At 35.5% G+C, this 18,794-nt stretch overlaps 1 protein-coding gene across 1 annotated transcript; it reads right to left on the bottom strand.

Moving 5' to 3' along the window:
- Positions 1-5,473: 5,473 nt before the first annotated feature.
- Positions 5,474-14,922, bottom strand: LOC113752162. Its single transcript, XM_027296293.1, has 6 exons — positions 14,860-14,922; positions 14,468-14,521; positions 14,068-14,163; positions 6,404-8,375; positions 5,950-6,321; positions 5,474-5,604 (listed from the first exon to the last, which is right to left on the bottom strand). Exons 1-6 carry the CDS (start codon positions 14,920-14,922, stop codon positions 5,474-5,476), a joined length of 2,688 nt encoding a protein of 895 aa, XP_027152094.1.
- Positions 14,923-18,794: the final 3,872 nt, after the last annotated feature.

Genomic DNA, 18,794 nt, shown 5'->3' with positions numbered 1-18,794 from the left:
GGTGCATGACTCATCTAGAACCTAAAACATGGAATGCTTGGCTCGCACTAGCTGAATGGTGGTATAATACCACCTATCATATAGCCATACATATGAGTTCATTTGAAGCTCTATATAGGATTCCACATCCTCAGTTGGCCATGGGGCTTTATACCCATTCTAAGGTAGCTGTAGTGGAGGATCATTTGAAGGATAGACAGAGATTGAATGATTTGCTCAAGAGAAATTTACAAGAAGCACAGGGTAGGATGAAAATGTTTGCTAATCAAAAGAGGAGTGAAAGAGAATTTAGTGTAGGAGATTGGGTCTACTTGAGGTTGCTACCATACAGACAGGCTTCAGTGGAGTTGAGGGGTAATACTAAACTATTTGCTAAATATTTTGGCCTCTGCCAAGTGGTATAGAAGATAGGAAAGGTGGCATACATGCTCAAACTACCAGAGGGATCTAAAATACACCCCATATTCCATATGTCCTTACTGAAGAAAAAGATAAGCCAGGGGCAGCACTAGTACTACAACTACCTAGCATAGATGAGAAGGGACATCTGAAGGTGGAACCCATAACTATTCTGGATCGAAGAATTGTCAAAAGGAGAAATGCTGCAGCTGTCCAATGGCTGGTTCAATGGCAGGCAACTTCTCTTGCAGAGGCTACGTGGGAAGATGCTGAAACCATTGAGCAAAGGTATCCTGAATTTCAATCTTGAGGACAAGATTAACTGGAGAGGGAGCTATCGCCATGGAGTGGAGTTCAGAATTGGTGATCAAGTAAAAGAAGTTGTTCCAGGTGTTGAAGTCGTGAGTGGAGCAAGAATTTCCAGGAACATTTGGAACATTCCGTTTCTGAGCAAAAGAGCCATTTTCAAGTAATGTTTGATCGATTACATATTAATCAATATTCGATTGATTGGTCCGAGGTTATCGACAAAAAATATTTGTCTAAACCACTGTGTTTCTTTTTGTTCAAGTCACTTCTTTTTTTGTCCAAATTGCTTTTCTTTTTGTCTCACTTCCTTTTTTCTGTGTGAGTTTCGGGAAGAGGATCATGAAGTCGTGGAGTGTGAAACAAAGTCCAAGTAAAAGGTGTGAAGCAGAAAGCACGCCTTCTCTGGGAAAATCAGCTCAAATTGGTGTGAAGGAAGCAACAGAAAGATCTTTGCAAATCTTCCACATGTCCTATTTCCATTGGGTCTGTTACATGTTAGTTAGCTCAGCCGTAGCATATGTATTAAGTTCCTGCTTGTGTGAAGTGTGAATATACAGGTAATTCTTAGTGATTTGGGAGTTTCTCTCTCATTCTATTTTTTCTCCGTCCTCAAGTTTCCTTCCTTCCTTCTTATCATCTTCTTCTCTGTAACCATCCCCTCTGTATCTAAGTATTGTTATTTGAATGAAATATTGGATTATTGAGCTCAATTACCGGTTCATTAAACTCCATTTATCGTTTCACTGATTTTGGTAGTTTTATTTCCTGTTTTAGCTGCCTGTTGGCTCGATACTGTCACAAAGAATAGGTACAAGTGATTAGCATGAATTTTAATGAAGGATGAGTTTACAATTATTATTCTTGAGTTAATTACGAATAAATGGCTATTAGTAATGAGAAAACGTGCAAAAAAAAGAGAGAAAACTTTGAGGTATTATGATAAGCCCAAAATTAACTACGATTACATAGATTGACATGAGGGATTTGAGTATGATGTCAGGGGAATCAATTAATTAGTGCAGCAATTCATTGGGGGAATGACCATTTTTGTTTTAACCAAATCAATTTTTAAGATGAAAGGCTTTGATGGTGTTAAGAGAATTAACTATTACAAGGAGGAAATGATAAGAGCAAATAACCAATCTAATTTCTATTAGTTGGATGCAATTGCACACAAGGAATTTGTAAAGAATCAACTTCGGTTTTGTAACCGATGCAATAAGTGCTAGAGTTTAAATTGTGGGTGGGGGGGGGGGGGGGGGGGGCTAAATGAAGGGAGTTACAAAATTTCTCATTATTTTAAGTAATATATTGAAGGCGGTAAAAATTACGATTAAAGCAAACGTCTGGGTAGACTCGATCTATGTAGATTTAGTGACTCAAAATTTTTCATACCATCTCACTAATTCAAGTAATTGAAAGCCCAACTAATTTTGTAATTGTGTAAATTAAATCAAAAAATCCAAGGTGAGTACTCCTTTTGAAAATATTTTTGAAATTCAAGTGCTTTGCAAATGAATTTTGTTATTATAATTGCCCACTATTTGAAAATTGGAAACAGATATTTGATGAAATTTTAGATCTTCTAATACATGACAAAAATTTTGTAAGTTTGACTTATTAATTTCACATAACTCATGGACTATTGTATATTATTTGAATTTGCATGTGAATCGTGTTAGTTTGAATTTTAAAAAATTTTAAGAAAATATATAATTTTTTGATAAATGTGCTATGGCTCTTGTATTTTGTTAAAAATATGTCTCAACTAGCACCTCGTGCACTTTCTGGAACTTGGATAAACGCATAATTTTTTATTATTTGCACCGCTCACCTAATACCTTGTTACCCCTCAATTTTCAGGATTCCTTGCATTGGGGAAGTTTCTACAAAATGGTTGTTGTCCTAGCTTATAAGATATGGGATGCTATCTTCTCCATTACTTTTCTCTTCATTTATCTATTTATTTTTCTATTTATACAACTAAATTTTTTCACAATGATCTACTTGCGTCAATAATTTTATTTCCATGAGTTGCTTAATATACTCAAAAATCAAGCTCATCTATGAATATTTTGTCATTTAATTTGCACAAACATTGATGGTGCAAAATGGATCAAAATTATTGATGAAAGTTGTAAAGTTTGATCCAACAGTAAAATTTAAGCAATTTAATTTCAATTTTTATATGTACTTTAAGAGTAAATCTTATATATACTAACAATGTATACATTATTACGACTAGATGCACGACACATATACAAACTTTAGATTTCAAATTCAAATTTAGATTATTTGTTATTGATCCAGCTGTGGTGCATGCACTGTCAGTGTATCGAACATTAATTCATACTTTAAGCAACTAGAGAAATATAATATGAATGGTTTGGATTTTCAGATTTGATATTATAATAATGTTTATTTAGGTCTAATGGAGGGAAGCATAACCCATAAGATTTAATTTGATTCTTGTCACTGCTATGGATATTTATTCCTCTTTTAGAATTCATGCAATTACTTCTACAGTTAATTTGAAATTGGATTTAGATTTTCTGCTACTAATAACTTGTCCTAATATTCTGTGTTTCTAATGAGGAAAATTTGGACATTGTCAGGGCGTTAGTTTGTGCAGTAAAGATGCAAAATTCCTACCTTATCAAATGCGTATCCCAAAAACAGACAAAATTTTTTTTTAACACCATCGATAACAACCTCCTAAAAATGGGCAAAAAAGATAACAACCCTCAAAAGTTCAATTGAGATTTCACTTACTTAAAAGAGAGATTCCAGAATTCTAATTCTACTTTCCATATAATCTAGTAGATTCTCACTCAAAGCACATATTTGCTCTCACAACCATTAGTTTTAAACCAACTAAAAGAAATAAGATCCTCCAAATTCACAAGTTATTACACATCATTATCGTTATCATCACTATCATTACTATAAAATGTATGATGAGTCTTGGCAATAGAGTATAAGAATATTTTGATCTTAGTTTTTGTTATGTCTAAATTATCCTCATATCTTTTAATTAGAGTTATTGCATATCTTTTAACTAGAGTAATTGCATAACAATCATGACACTAATAAAAAAAATTAAAAGTTTCAATAAATTACGACTCAAAAATGTCGGTAATTAAAATTAGAAACTGCCCATTTACAACTATGTTTATGAATCATTTCCCTCATCTCCAATTATTGTGTGTTTCAAAATTATCTCTAATTATTGCATTGTTATGCAAGAAGAAGATCATGATTAATTAGAAGACAAAAAGTAATACACAATTAATAAGAAGACAAAAGGTTAAATTGATGATTACTTCACTCTATTATGTTGTATCGTTTAAGAAAACTACAAAAAAAACTATTGATAATTATAAAAAGTACTAATAGAAAAGGTTTACAACTACTAAATTTGATAAAAATTTGTTGTATTCAGATGAGAATGTTTTAGCATATATTTTTCTCAAAAATTGTTGTATGTACTGGTTTGACAAATTATAGAAAATTTTCTTATTGTTGCAATCCAAGTAAAATATGCAATAACTTTGTTGAGATTTGATAATTTTCTATCTTCAGAGTTTTGTAATTGTAAAATACACAATAAACTTTTAATTACTATGTACACAATAAAACATTTTGTACAACTAGCAATTATTTAATTTTGTTCATTATATAGTTTCTTGGTGAATATTATGCCAATAATTTAGCTTAAATATGATAATTTTCCATCTTTAGAGATTTCATAATTGTAGAATGCACAATAAACTTTTTATTGCTTTATATACAAAAAGAGAATTTTCAAAAAAAAAAAAAACTTAAGAGATATGCCAAATAAAGAATTGGTAATATTATTAACTAACATCATAATATTGAGATATATTTTAATGCTGTAATATTATTTACTAAAATTATAATATTGAATATATTAACTAATATTGTAACTAATATTATAATATTATAATGTTGAAATTATGTTCTAATAAAATATATTTTGTTATAGTATATTTTAAATTGTTAACCAATTTGGTTAACGAAATAGATCTGCTTCTTTTGTCATAATTTTTTAAATTATTTGTCTAGCAATTACTTAATCTTGTCCATTATATAAGTTTCTTAGTCAATATTATACCAACAATCAAAGTTTTACACAGAAATTGAGTCTATTAAAGGTTTTATATTTTGAGAAGTATGTTCACGTGCAAAGCACATGAGTTACTAGTGCAACTCCAATGGCATGTCCCATGACAAGGACTTATTACACGGTTAGCCATTGTGGCTGAGAAAGAGGAGATAGTGAGTCCTTTTTTTGCAACGGATAAATTTGGTATCACATATAATATTTTCATACTTGAGATATCACATATATTTGTTTAATAATTATATAATTATTTTTCAGAAAATAGCAACATATTATTTTTTTGAGGGATAGAAAAAGATTTATTGTTCAAACTCAGAAATTAATAATATTATTTTTTAGAAAATAAAAAATCCAAACGATTAAAAATTTAATGAAAGTTAATTTATTTTTTAAAAATAACGAAATTATTTTTAAAAATTTTACTTTATTTATTTATGGGATATAAGTTGTGCATTATTAACATAAATGTTTGATTTAATTGTGAATTTATACTATTATACCATGTAGAATGTAATCTATTGTGAGGATGTAATAAAAGAAAAGATAATAATGAAATGCTAATGTGGCATATGAAGTATAATCTACTGTAGATGCCCCTTATTAGAATATCGGAATGGCCAGTTAGTGTGGTGAAGTAACGTGGTAACAATAGCCAAATGGCTTCCCATTGCCACACAACACCTGTGATGCAGCAAGCTTTGTCCAGAAAAGATGCAGCCCATAATCCGCCTGTGAGAGACCCCAGTATGATTCTTGAAAAAGTTAGGTTAAAACAACACAGAAAAAGAAAATTGAAATTCTAGATCAAATACTTCCTAACTACTCAGAGATTTGCATCCGAGGTAGAATTCGACAGGACCTGTATAATTCTACTTAAGGAGTACAATTTTAAAAAATCCATATCATATAAAAATTTCACACCTATGTCTTCGAGAGAAGATGATAAATGGAACTAAAAATATAACAAGACACAATGGACAATAGCATATGGAATTGTACTGAGAAAAATTACATGGTCTACAATTTGCTTAGCCTTCCCAAAAGTCAGAACAATGTAAGCTAATGCTTTTAATGGAAATTAGAAGGTCCTGGATCACCTTCCCCTCTACCACCTATTATGTTCCCACAATCCAATTCCTTCCATGTAAGTTCTTTCCCCCCTTCATTGTTTTGAGACACAACAGGTGGTGCTTTGTCAACCACCCAGTCGTCCATGGGGTCAATGGCAGCAGTTCCAAAGTCAGATGCTATACCTTGATTAAAATTTTGGAGTTGCAAGTTGCAGTGCACAAACACCATTGCAGCCAGCCTCTCTTGCTCTATCGGATTCCTCCCCTTGTTGAGTAACTTCTCAGCCAAGCTCCTCTTCAAATTGTATCTTGCAGCACCACTACATGTTTGGCTTAAAATGCGTATAGCAAAATGTTGGAGCTGAGGACATCCATGTCCATAATCTAACCACCAACTACCTGCAACAAAGTTTACAGATAAAAATACCTGAATTTGGTCCCAAATACAAATCACAATAGCTAAAGTAGCATGTGATATTACCTGGAGAAGACTGCAGATGAGCAAGTCCAAGACCAAAAGGACCCTTTGCTCCGCGATATTCTTCAATCTGTGAATTTATTACCCCTTGAAGCCTAGGATCTTCAGCCAAACGCACAATACAGCACAGAAGGCCATTCAAAACTTCTGAATCTGCATAGAAATCATTAGTATAAAAATACTTTGGATTCAAAAAGTATCCTGCAGCATGGAGAGGGCTGTGCAAAGATCCATCCCATATGTCATCAATTGCCTTCCAAAATGGCAAGTATATGGATTCTTTATCATCGAGTTCCTCCTTGATTGTTTCTTTGGCCTGATCCATCGTCTCATAGATAAAGCCCACTTGTGGCTCACTGTTCTTGGCTATCAATTCTATGACACGCACAAGAGGTATGGTCGCCTTAACTGCCATTTCCACTCCAGTCCAAAAAGAGCTATCAGCCAACAGTTCAGCCACTCTTTTCCCTTCCACTGAGGAAGCATATCTCGAGGTCTTCCAAGCAGTCGAAAGAAACATCTGCTGCAACTTCTCTTGTAAAAATAGCAAGTTCTCCAGAGTTAAGAAAGGCTCTGTTAACTTGAACTTGGATGGCCTAACCAGGTACTTGGCCGAAGTGTGATCTCTGAGAACTTTTAGAATAGTAGCATCGCTGTGTACAAATCTTGTGATTGATTTTGCTTTATCCAGTGTTGCTTTAACTGCATCAATTGCTCCCATTTTCTTCAACGTAAGTTCTAAACAATGCAATGCACAAACTGTCCAAAAAACCGTCTTATATTTTTCCATCACCTGCTGGCCAACAGTCTTCATCCAAGATGAAGTGGAGCAAGTGATGATCTGTACTACATTTTGAACGTCAACTTCCTTGAGAACATCATCAAGGAACCCCAACATGCAACCAATCTCCTGATCAAACCCAGAGATGTCTGCTGATCGAAGATAAACTGTGCCTTTTGGGCAGGCCACCAGAACATTCACAAGTCTGCGACCTGTCAAGTCTTCCCACCCATCCAATAGGATGCTGCAACCTGTGCTTGACCACGAGCTTTTAATCTCTCTCACATACAGCTCCATCTCTTCCACTAATTCCCGAAGAATCCACCCACTTAAATCCTCACAGCTAGGAATTGGGTAAGCTATATCTTCAGAACCAAAGTGGGCATTCAGCATCATCCGAAAGCTAGGACATGTAACAGCATCCAGCTCAATTCCTGCTTCGTAAAAGAATCTACCAACCTTCTTCTGGAATTCCCTATCAGAGAAAACTTGGGTACTCACAGCTGATTGAGAATCAAGCCTGGCCTTGGTAAGAGCAACTGACACTGTTCCATGGTTTCCTGAAGAGGATCCAATCTTCAGCCTTTTTTCGCTTCCCATGCTGGAAGCTCGAGTAAGCTCTGGATCACAAGACTTAGCAGAATCTGTAAGAAGCAACATATCTCTTCTTGAAGGAATATTAGAGGAACAATGCTCCCCCACTTCCTGACTAAGATTCCCTCTTTTCTTTTCAGTTATTTGATTGTAGAATGCTTCCCTAATATTAGGAGGAACTTGCAAACAAGAAGCTACATTAAGCCGGAATCCTGCTAGGTGGCATTTAAGGCGACTAAACCCGCTGATTTCTTTTCCACAATGATTGCACCTAACTCGGTTTTTCTTCTCTGTAAGAGCAGTGCCATGGTCTTGAACTCTAAAGCAAAAGTCATCTGAAGCCATTATCTTGGTTTTATGTAAACCCCTGACACGCACAAATTCCCCAATTAGCAAAGATCTCAAAACAAAAGCGGCTTTCAACTTACTACTCCACTTGCCCCCTAAAATGTTGGTTTTATGAAGTATATACTCCACTTGAAGTAGAATTCCAATTGACAGAACTTTCTTGGGAACAATGAATAGAAGTTGTAATATACGATAAAGTCCTAGGCCTGAATCTCTTCCAATGTGCTGGTTGAGTATGTTAGCATGGTTTACCTACATATACAACCAAGACCAAGAGAGATTTAGTTAAAGTATATCATCATATAAATTAGAAAAATGGCAACTTAGAACATAAAGACATGCTCATCTTGTTCAAATAAAGTTGTTGGTGAGGTATAAAGCAAAGCAACAAACAGTTCAAGACAAAAATGAGAAAGACAAGGAGTCCTAGAGAAATTAAGCACATATAAAGAAATTAAAACATGAACAAAATGTTTACATTAATTTGAATCCTTAATTGATTACAAAAGTTTAGTTACAAGTAACAAAATGCATTCTCAAATTTTTTAGTCTTAAAAAGTTCGCTAACCATTTCCTTTATGAGAACACGGAGAAAATGTGATGTGTAAGAAGCAACAAGGATCGCAGAAAGCAAACTTCTGAAAGAGCTTTGTTACATGAATGAACATTGATCAACTAGAACACTTAAAACAACAGACTCTGTTCTAGCCATTTATAGACTCATTTGGCAAGAAAAAGAAAGGCTTAATATGGCACATCAATAAGGGGACTCTACTCCAATTTTGCTCTACCAAGCTCTACAACTTTGTATTAAGTCAAAAGCAATCATATGTCCAATCATTACTCAGTGACAGAGTATTTGTCAGTCCTTTCTACCTCATTTTCTCAAAACACTTAAGGAAAAACAGAAATTATTAATGATCCTTCACAACAGAAACAAAACTTATCTCCAGAAAGAGAGAAAGTAGGGATACAGGAGCTATTGCCGAAAGCTGTAATTGCAACTCCTACTAATTTACTTATTTAAGCAACATTTTGTTAACTCATCTGGCAAAGCTTATTTCCCTGTTCTTTTATAATAGAATTATTCTCACAGGTCTCTTTGTAGCAAGGCAGCTTCCAAGACACTACACAAGATTGGGTGAGTCAGTCTTTGTAACTTTTCCTTTTTTCCTGTATGGTGGCATTTACAATTTCTCTCAAAATGTTAATATGCTTAGACAGAGAATGTCTTGGTATCCAAAACAGTTCAAGACCCAGAAAAACCTAGAAAAGAAACAGAAACTCTTTCCCAAAAAAATGACAAATACAGAACAGTGAGCTTAAGGAGCAGTACAACGACACTAGATGGAGACAAATCTAATATCCAGGTTTGAAAAATTAAAAACCAGATTGAGCATTAATCTTCAACTGTTCTGGCTCTTCAACAACCAATAAAGGGGCATGTCTAACTTCAGTAATATCTTGATATGAAAGCATTGTGCTAGATTGACAATTTCGAGCTCCATTTGACCAGATTGGTATCTTATGCAATTCACCCCGTAACTTAAAAAGGCAGTATTTCATTGCACAGAAGAGTCTCAAGTCACTGAAGCCTGCTAACTCCTTCCCCAACTTCCCAAAGGAGGGTGAACAAGAAGCATAAGCACAGACATGTTACAAGTGCTAAATTAATAAGAAAATGGTTGATGCCACTAGGATTTCAGCAGGAATGTCCTGCACCTCAATAAAACTTTTATACAGGTCTCACTGCATCCTGCATAGTAGACTGGAGCAAAAATATTCAGATGCAGAATTGGAAAGGAAGGAAAGAAAGGAAATGAAGGAGAAGGATGAGTAAAAATTAGACAAAACTTAATCCCATCAATGTGGTATCACCACATCATGAGAGCATAACTGTAGATAAATCCCCCTCTCTCTCTCACTAGGACCACAACTCATGGGAGGATAAGTACTCTCTCTGATTCTCCCCTGTTCGTGCCTCCCTCCATCTCTCTCTCTCTCTCTCTCTCTCTCTCTCTCACACACACACACACACACACACACACATAGAATCAAAAATAAAAAATCACGCCAGAAAAAGAAATCAGCATATAAAATCAATAATATTCGCATCAAATGGAAACAAATCTCTCTCTCTCTCTCTCCCTCCCTCCCGCCCTCCCCTCCCTCCCGCAGATAAAATCAAAAATAAAAAATCACACCGGAAAAAGAAATCAACATATAAAATCAAGAAGACTCACATCAAATGGAAACAAATCTACACCAAAAGGAACAAGGAAATCTAAAGAAAACAAGGAAGACAGATAGAACAATCAAATCATTTAGAAGAAAAAAGAGAAGCAGCAAAAGGGTAGTTTTTACCTCATGAACTGACGCGAGAGACGAAAGAGCCTCAAGAGAAGGAAATACGTAAGCGATTCAAAGAGGGAGGACTCTTGGTTATACAGCCGTTTTCCGTCCAGGGCCACTCTAAAAGTCTTCCACCTCAACATGAAAAAACTTTAGAGTGCTCCTCTAGCAAGCACTAGTCAAATAGTTAAGGACGGTTATGAAATAATCATGACAAATAAAACACGGTGAAAAAGATACATGTCAAACTATATCCCTGTAATCCAAACAACCAACGCAACAAGAAAAAACTTTAGCTTGCTCCTCTAGCAAGCACTATTCAAAAGGTTAAGGACGGTTACGAAATAATGATTACAATTGACAACAGTGAGTATGATACATGTCATACTATATCCTTGTAATCCAAACAAACAACGGACCCCACCAGCAATATCATGTTTGGTTTCGACAAATTCAGCGAGGAAAGGAAATAACAATCCAATGGTAGGTTAAACAATTCTTTTGTAATAAATTCAGGCAAAGTTTAAAAAGCAAGGGCTCTTATTACCAAATAGCAAATTCAATAGACAAAAAGATGGAGAGTAATGACTGGGTGAATATACAATTTTGTTGTAGCAATTAAAATTCCTCCAGATCTGTTAATGAATATGCTATGCCATCTGAGACTTCTTGACTTAGGCATTATAGCACTAAAAGATAAGCAGGTCTATATATTCACATGAACTGCACTAAACAAACCTGATACCACTTAGCAATTGCAATTATGTCCTTGCTGATTGGCAAGTCCAAGACATCCAATGGATGACTTTATAAACTGCAACAATTGCTGCATATCCAAAAGGCATAAACTTGAAAGAAAAAATAAAATAAAAGCTCATCAAGCATGAAAAAATGACCAGTTACAGAGTGATCCAAAAGAGAGATCCACCAAATGAACTGCTATACTCCAAGAAGGTAAACAATCTGCACCATACTATATCATAGATTCCAAAATACCGTAGCACATTTTCAGATTTGTGCAAGACAACCTTAGGAGCTAATCACAAAGTAGAATGAACCAGGGAACCCCCATACCACCAATGTTGTAACTCCAAAAATCGGCTAACCCATATCTAATTTATCAGCAGTATGTACACCTACCTAGTCATATGCAGGCTGATCAAATCTCATGAACAAAGAGATAAGCATCTAAAGGAATCATTTGACCAACATTTTGGATACTGAGACACACAGAACAGAATTCACACAGAAGGACATTGTATATCAAGTGATCACAACTTAGATAGGTCGTAACATTAGCAAAGGAGCACAAAATATCCAAGAGATACTAAGTCACAGAAACAAGCATGGTTGGTTACATCTGCAAAACCTTACAAGTACTCTGACTGATATTATCAACATTACAAACCTAATGCATGGTAAGAAGATAACTCTTGTGCAAAGGAATATTTAAGGACTCCAACCATCGAAGTGTCAGAGCATCTTCAATTACATGATACAAGAATAAACCCTTAATCAAGGATTTCATGAATTATAATAAATATCTGGACCATATAAACCCAAATTGATACAAATTTCATTGTGTAAATACCCTAGAAACCCAAAACCAATGGCACAGTAAATCAAGAAAAACAAAAATGCTTGTCCAGTCTCCAAACAATTTTTAAGAAAAAAGGTATTGCGCTGCCCTTTGGAGCTTCAGGAAGGTTTGTGGATAGAACAAGGCCTCTAGGATTAAAACGAGGAACGGCATTGACATAGTTGAGGAGTAGTTCATTTAAGCATTACAGGAAAACCTAAGAGCACACATGAGGTATCTGTTTTAACAAAAGGTAAGAGATCAAAAGAAGATTCATCACTGGAAATAGAACTTCTAATTGGCTGCAACATCCATATGAACGGAAGTCTGCTTCTTGGATACAAAACTGCTAGTGCAACTATGATAAGACACTACTCAACGGGCTTAAAAGCTACAAGCAAAAAGCAACATATACTTCATTCAGTTCAATCAATCTTCAATTATCCAGGCAGTACATTGTTAATTACTAATTGCCCTAGCAACATTTGACTTCAAAAAACGACCAGAAGCAACAAGGATAGGATAGCTGCTTCAAAGAATATAAATGTGTTTACAGATTATCAGCTACAAAGAGTTCCGACAAGATTTGAAACCAAGATAATGTTAAAAACCTACACAGCTTAGTCTAAAGCAACCATACATGGACTAAAAGAGTTTATGAAGGTGAAAATAAGTTAAAATTTTCAACTGTGTCTTAAATGCTACTACTGCAGTAGACATAATAAAATAGCATCTTGAACACTAATAACTGCTAAACAATAAAATCCTAATAAACCTACCCATGTCCAAAATGGGGACAGTCGAACCAACTTGCTCACAAACAACGCGCAAGCAGTTTTGTCAGCAGCTCAACTTGACTTAGCATTGACAAAGCTCAAGTCATGCTAGAATCAAGTATGAGGGGCATTTGAGTTGAGCTAGTTTTATTATTTTGATGCCAATCTAAAAGTTAATAATCCATACTACTTGAGCTCGATTGGGCTTGAACTCAGACTCCATCAACCTTGACTTGTATTCGAGATTAGTGAGGTTGACCTCGTGTAGGTTAAAAATCTTATTAATCAAACTTTAGCCCAACTTTAGGAGCTCGATGCAATCCAACTTTGGGATCAATTAACTTAGCTCAATTAAACCTCTATATGCAAATACTGGCCATGCTTGGGCATTTGCATTTAGCAACATGAAACATCATAAACATAGCCACATCTTATATATAAAAGGCAACCATATCTTATACATAAGTTAACCGAATACCAAAACGCCAGAAATAGCAGAAATATCATAAATGTAGCCACCTCTTCTTTATAAAACACAACCATATCACATGCATAGATAAGGTAACCGTATATTGGCACGCTCTAAAATAGAAGAGACAACAAAAACCCGTAGTAAGCATATCTTTACAAGTTTAACTCCTTAAAAGTGCACACTAATGACACCAGAGACTTCCAGTAACACTAGTCCGATGTTACCTCTGATTTGGATAAAGAAAAGAACTTATGATGTACTTTATACAGAAACAACTTTTGGTGTAACACTAGAGAACTTAACAGAAACAAAATCATAATTATTTCAATATCTTCAAATGTGCAAACTAAATACAAAGAAAAACCAAGATAAATAAAATACAAAAAAAAAAGTTGAAAATAGACTAAAAAAGAAGGAACATCAAGGCAGGGCATCATTTCATCTTCTCAATCTTCCTTTCTTCTTAAAAAACAAAAATGTAAAAGAAAATGATGTCAGCACTTTTTAGTTATGCAGATAAAACTAACTGGTAAATATGTGAGGTCAAGCAACTAACATATCAAGCAAAATAAAAATAGACCAGAAGCATAAATTTTCAGAAATACATTAATGGATTTAACAATTCTAAGATAAAAGAACTTGATTGAAAACGCATTAATACATCTCTCTCTCTCTCTCTCTCTCTCTAAAATCATAAATCCAGAAACCCATAACAGAATTTTAGTCATTAAAACAAAAAGAACTTGACAGAAAGCACATGAATACATCTCTGTGTGCATGCGTGTTTATCTGGTGTGCCTCAAGTAGGAAAATATTGCTTGAGAAGCTTAAAACTGAAGTCCATTGATCATCTGAGTTCACCTAGAATTAAAGACTGCAGAAATTCAATGAAATACCAACAAGTTTAGAATTTTATAGAAGCAAAGAATCTCTTAAATTTTGATTGTTAACTTCAAACAACATTCTTTTTTTTTTTTTGGCTGATAACTGAATGAAATGCTGGGTTCAACAGGGAGTTACAGAGACTAGTAGTGTAGAAAAGCATAAGAAAGCATCAAGTAATATCTATTTATTTATTACTAGCAGTAGAAACTGAGCAAAAGATTACATTTTTTGTTCTTCTACTTGGATGGAAAATCAAGAGGTAACATCTCTCCCCACACACCTCTTTCTCTCCTTGATGCCCCATCTCCCCACACCACTCCATGATCCCCATCACCTAACACCCCACCCACAAAAAGTCTTCCTACTTCTCTAATACGGTACCGTTATTAGATCACAGCAAACCCCATCCTACATTGATGGGTTCACAACATACTAGCAATATTGACCATAAACAATCAAAAGAACAGCTACAACAGTTGTATGTTGGCAAACTTTCATATTAGGAGCCTCTGCTTCCATTTTTCTTTTGGTCAAAAGGCTGGTTTGAACCCATCTACACCGCAGCTACACGTGGTGTTGCTACACTAATTACATCAAATCCTAATAAGCTATGCAAAGACCCCCCCCCCCCCCCCCCCGGGGGGGGGGGGTTGGGTTCTCCAGGACAGTCACCTCCAGCAGTGCTCCCAGGCTGAGTTTAGCAAGGTTGTCCTTGCACATGTTGCACTCCTCCATGCATGATTGAGTCTGCAATCCCAGCCTTGACTTACCCAACTCCTGGCCAATCTGATTTGGTTGACATGTGGACTATTAATAAGCACTTCGTCAATTAATCTCATTCCAGTTTGTGAGTCTGATTCTATGAAGATTTTCCTGAACCCCTTCTCCCAAGCCAGCTTCATTTCCTGCATTATAGCCCAAATTTCTGCCACTGTGTTTGCTTGCTTTCCCCAGTTTCATGTAGAAACCACCATTCCAGCCTCTGCTTCTGTTTACCCAAAATGGATCCCAATATCAGCCCAGTACAAGTTTTTGGAGGACCATTTCTTCACACATAAACCAACGGTTTGCCAATTGAGCATTTTTTCAAACACCTTTCGGGCACGACTTAGAACACCATTACTCTGCTGAGGCTAACTTCCGTTCCAGGACCCATTTTATACTCAGCTCTAGACACAAAACAAACACAAGATTTCAACAAAAACTCTGAATAAATTCACACAGCTTAAACAAACAAAGAAAAGTTAGAAAACAAGAAGGAAAAAATCACAGAGCATTTCCACAGAGTTTTCTGATAGCAGAGAGCTGGAGAGTGGCGGGAGAGCGATTTCAACGCGGATGATTGAAAATAGGGTTAATCGCATTTTATCCCCTTTAAATATAGGTCGTTTCTCATTTTACCCCCCAATGTTTATTTTTCCTCAGTTTATCCCAACGACTAACGGTCAACTCTAATGGAGATAAACAGAATATTGAAAAGATAGTAATATCCTTATGAAAATAATGAACAACCAAAAATACTCATATCTCTGGATTTATGAAATACAAGTTTCCAAAATTACCCTAGAATAATGGAGGGAAATTTCCCTCTATCTGGCATGAGACAAAAAAAAAAAAATTAGGGAAGACAAAAGAGAACAGACAAAAGGTTCCCTTTTTTCATTGTCGGTCACCCTCTGTTCCTTTTTGCCATTGTCAGTCACCCAGTTTTTCCTTTGGCTGAATCCTTAGCAAAACCTCCATTAAAAAACTTGAAAATTCACCAGCATCTTGAATGGAAAAAAGGGGCAATCAATGAACTTGTTAGCAGACGGCAGAATTGAATTTGAAGATTGTGAAAGTAGATTGTGAGAGCTTGGGCATCCCTTAAGGTTTGATTTTGCAATTTTTTCTCGATTTTAGAAATTTCTAGTTTTTAACCAATTGTATTGCACAGAAACAACGGTATGGGCTTTTTTAGTGGCTTTATGGCCTTTAATGTGGTAGACAATTATTTGTTTGAATCATCTGTTGGTGTGGTCCCTTGAAGATATGCTATGTCATTGTTGGGTTAGGATGAAAACGATGTGTTTTTATCAATTTTTGTCTTTTTAATTATTAATTTGTTGGATTATTTGTTTATTTTGGTTGGTGTTAGATAGACAAACTAGGATTTTTTTTTGTGGGACAATAAAATATGCATGCTCTGTATTACCTATGCATGCACTAAAAAAGTTGCCTTTGTGTGATTATAGAAATTGGATTTTAAAACCTATGTTTTAGAGATTCACTATGGAGGCCATTTTGCCCATGTCTCAAATTTACAGTATGTGGGGGGGAGGAGAAGTTGCTAATTTTGATGATGTTGACCCTGATTTGATGTCAATTTTTGAGTTAAGAGATGCTTTTGAAGACGCTGGAATTCTACATGAAACATCAGTGTACTACAGAGTTGGGAATCTTGACCTTCAGGTTGGTCTTAAACTATTAAATAGTGATCAGATAGTTCTAGAAATATTTGTGACAAATCGAACTCAAAGGATCATACAACTTTATGTTGGTGAGATCCCTGAAGAAGATTTGCATGCTGATGAAATTGTGGTAGAAGATAATATTGAGGTTGATGGTGAACAAAATCTAAATCCTAATGCTGAACAACCCCAAAATGATGAGGCCGAAAATGATACTTCAGATGCTTCACAGGAAGGTGATGGGGATGGTTGTAGGGAAGTTGAATATGACTCTGACTTTGATTTTTTCCTAGATGGGGATGATTTAAATGATGCATGTGACCCTATAGATGATGTAGAGAGGGATGTTGGTGAAGTAGATTGTCACCTAAAACAACCTGATTATGCTAAGTATGTGGAATTGATTAGTGAAGAATATAATGCATACCTTAACTCCAAAGTGAAAGGAAAACTGGTCGATAATGAAGATGTTAGTGATGATGAAATACTTAAACCAGTTTATGATTCAAATGATGAAGCCATGGAGCATGAATTTCCTGAGTTTAACATGGAAAGAGATCTAAAAAATCCTGAGTTGACTGTGGGCAGAATTTTCAACCAACATTTATGATTTTAGAGCTGCAGTTAGAATGTATTCAATTTTGAATGGGTTTGAAGTTACCTTCACTAAGAATGACAAAGATAAAGCTGTGGCTATATGTCCAAATAAATGTGGATGGAGAATATATGCTAGTGGCTACAATGAAAACAAAGTTACACTTCAAGTGAAGTCCATTAAAGGCCTACCTCATGAATGTCCATGGTCTTTCAAGAACAAGAGTGCAAATTCTAGGTGGCTGTCTAAGATGTTTATGGAGGAGATTGCTGACCATTCGGGTATGAAAGTAAAAGGGTTCAAGAAGAGCATAAAAAGGAAGTATAATCTGAACTGTACAAACTCGCAAATGTATAGAGCAAAAGAGAAAGCAGAGGAAGCAGTGAAAGGGTCATGTGCAAAGTGGTATGCAAAATTAAGAGACTATTGTGCTACACTTCTTCAAAGAAATCCAGGTTCAGTGGCATTTATTGTAACTGAAAAATCCCAACTTTGTAAAAACTCAATCTTCAAGAGAATGTTTGTGATGTTTACTACACAAAAGGAAGGTTTTGTAAATGCATGTAGGCTTGTAATAGGGCTGGATGCATGTCCCCTTAAGGGGATCATGGGAGGGCAGCTTATGTCTGCAATTGGTAAGGATGCTAATAACCAGATGTTCCCAATTGCTATGGCTCTTGTTGAGTTTGTGTGCAAAAATAGTTGGGGGTGGTTTTGGACAGCCTTACTGATGCCATTGGGACTCCACTTGAAAGGGGTTGGGTATTTCTATCAGATAGACAAAAGGTCAGTACCATTACAATCTGCTTTACTTTCCTTTATTCCTCACTCACTCGTGTCACTAATTTTGTGATTTATGTTTTTATGTCAGGGATTAATTGATTGCATTGAGAATAAATATCCTGGAGTGGAGCATCGATTCTGTGTTAGACACATTTATGCTAACTTCAAGCTAAAATTCAAGGATAAGCACCTAAGAGATTTAATGTGGGTAGCAACCAAGGCTTATTTACCCAGTTACTTTGAAAGCAAAATGAGAGAGTTGCAAACAGTAGCACCAGAAGCACATGCATAGCTCAGTTCCATACCAGCTAACCTATGGGCCAGACACACCTTTTCTCCAAGGACAAAATGTGACCTTTTAAGTAATAACATATGTGAGAGCTTCAATCAATACATTAAGGATGCTAGGGAAGAGCCTATTTGACTATGTTTGAAGCCATTCGAAGGCAGATAATGTGCAGGTTTCAAGAAAAAAGAGACTGGATTCAGAAGGTGAAGTCTCACATTTGTCCAAGGATTTGTTAGAAAATTGAAGAGAAGAAAAAGCAATTAGCTCAGTTTGATGCACTTGTGTCTACAAGAAAGGTGTATGAGGTGACTGGTATAGTAGGAACTTTTGCTGTTAATGCAGTTCAAAGGTCTTGCACATGTAATGAGTGGAATATGACAGGAATTCCATGTGTCCATGCATGTGCTGAACTTGTGCAAGACAACAAAAGTCCATATGCATATGTTGATAATTGCTACTCAGTGGAAACATATAAAAAGGCATATGCTGG

This window comes from Coffea eugenioides, chromosome 11 (assembly GCF_003713205.1).
Source record: "Coffea eugenioides isolate CCC68of chromosome 11, Ceug_1.0, whole genome shotgun sequence".
NCBI lineage: Eukaryota > Viridiplantae > Streptophyta > Magnoliopsida > Gentianales > Rubiaceae > Coffea > Coffea eugenioides.
The sequence above is the reverse complement of the archived record's forward strand: the minus strand, read 5'-3'. Positions and strand labels throughout refer to the sequence as shown.

Coding starts and splice junctions, on each gene's coding strand:
- LOC113752162 (XM_027296293.1), bottom strand. CDS start 14,922: ATGGAGGAGTGCAACATGTGCAAGGACAACCTTGCTAAACTCAGCCTG. Junction 6,322..6,403: donor TCATCTGCAGTCTTCTCCAG/GTAATATCACAT, acceptor ACTTTGTTGCAG/GTAGTTGGTGGTTAGATTAT. Junction 5,605..5,949: donor AATAGGTGGTAGAGGGGAAG/GTGATCCAGGAC, acceptor AACTTTTTCAAG/AATCATACTGGGGTCTCTCA.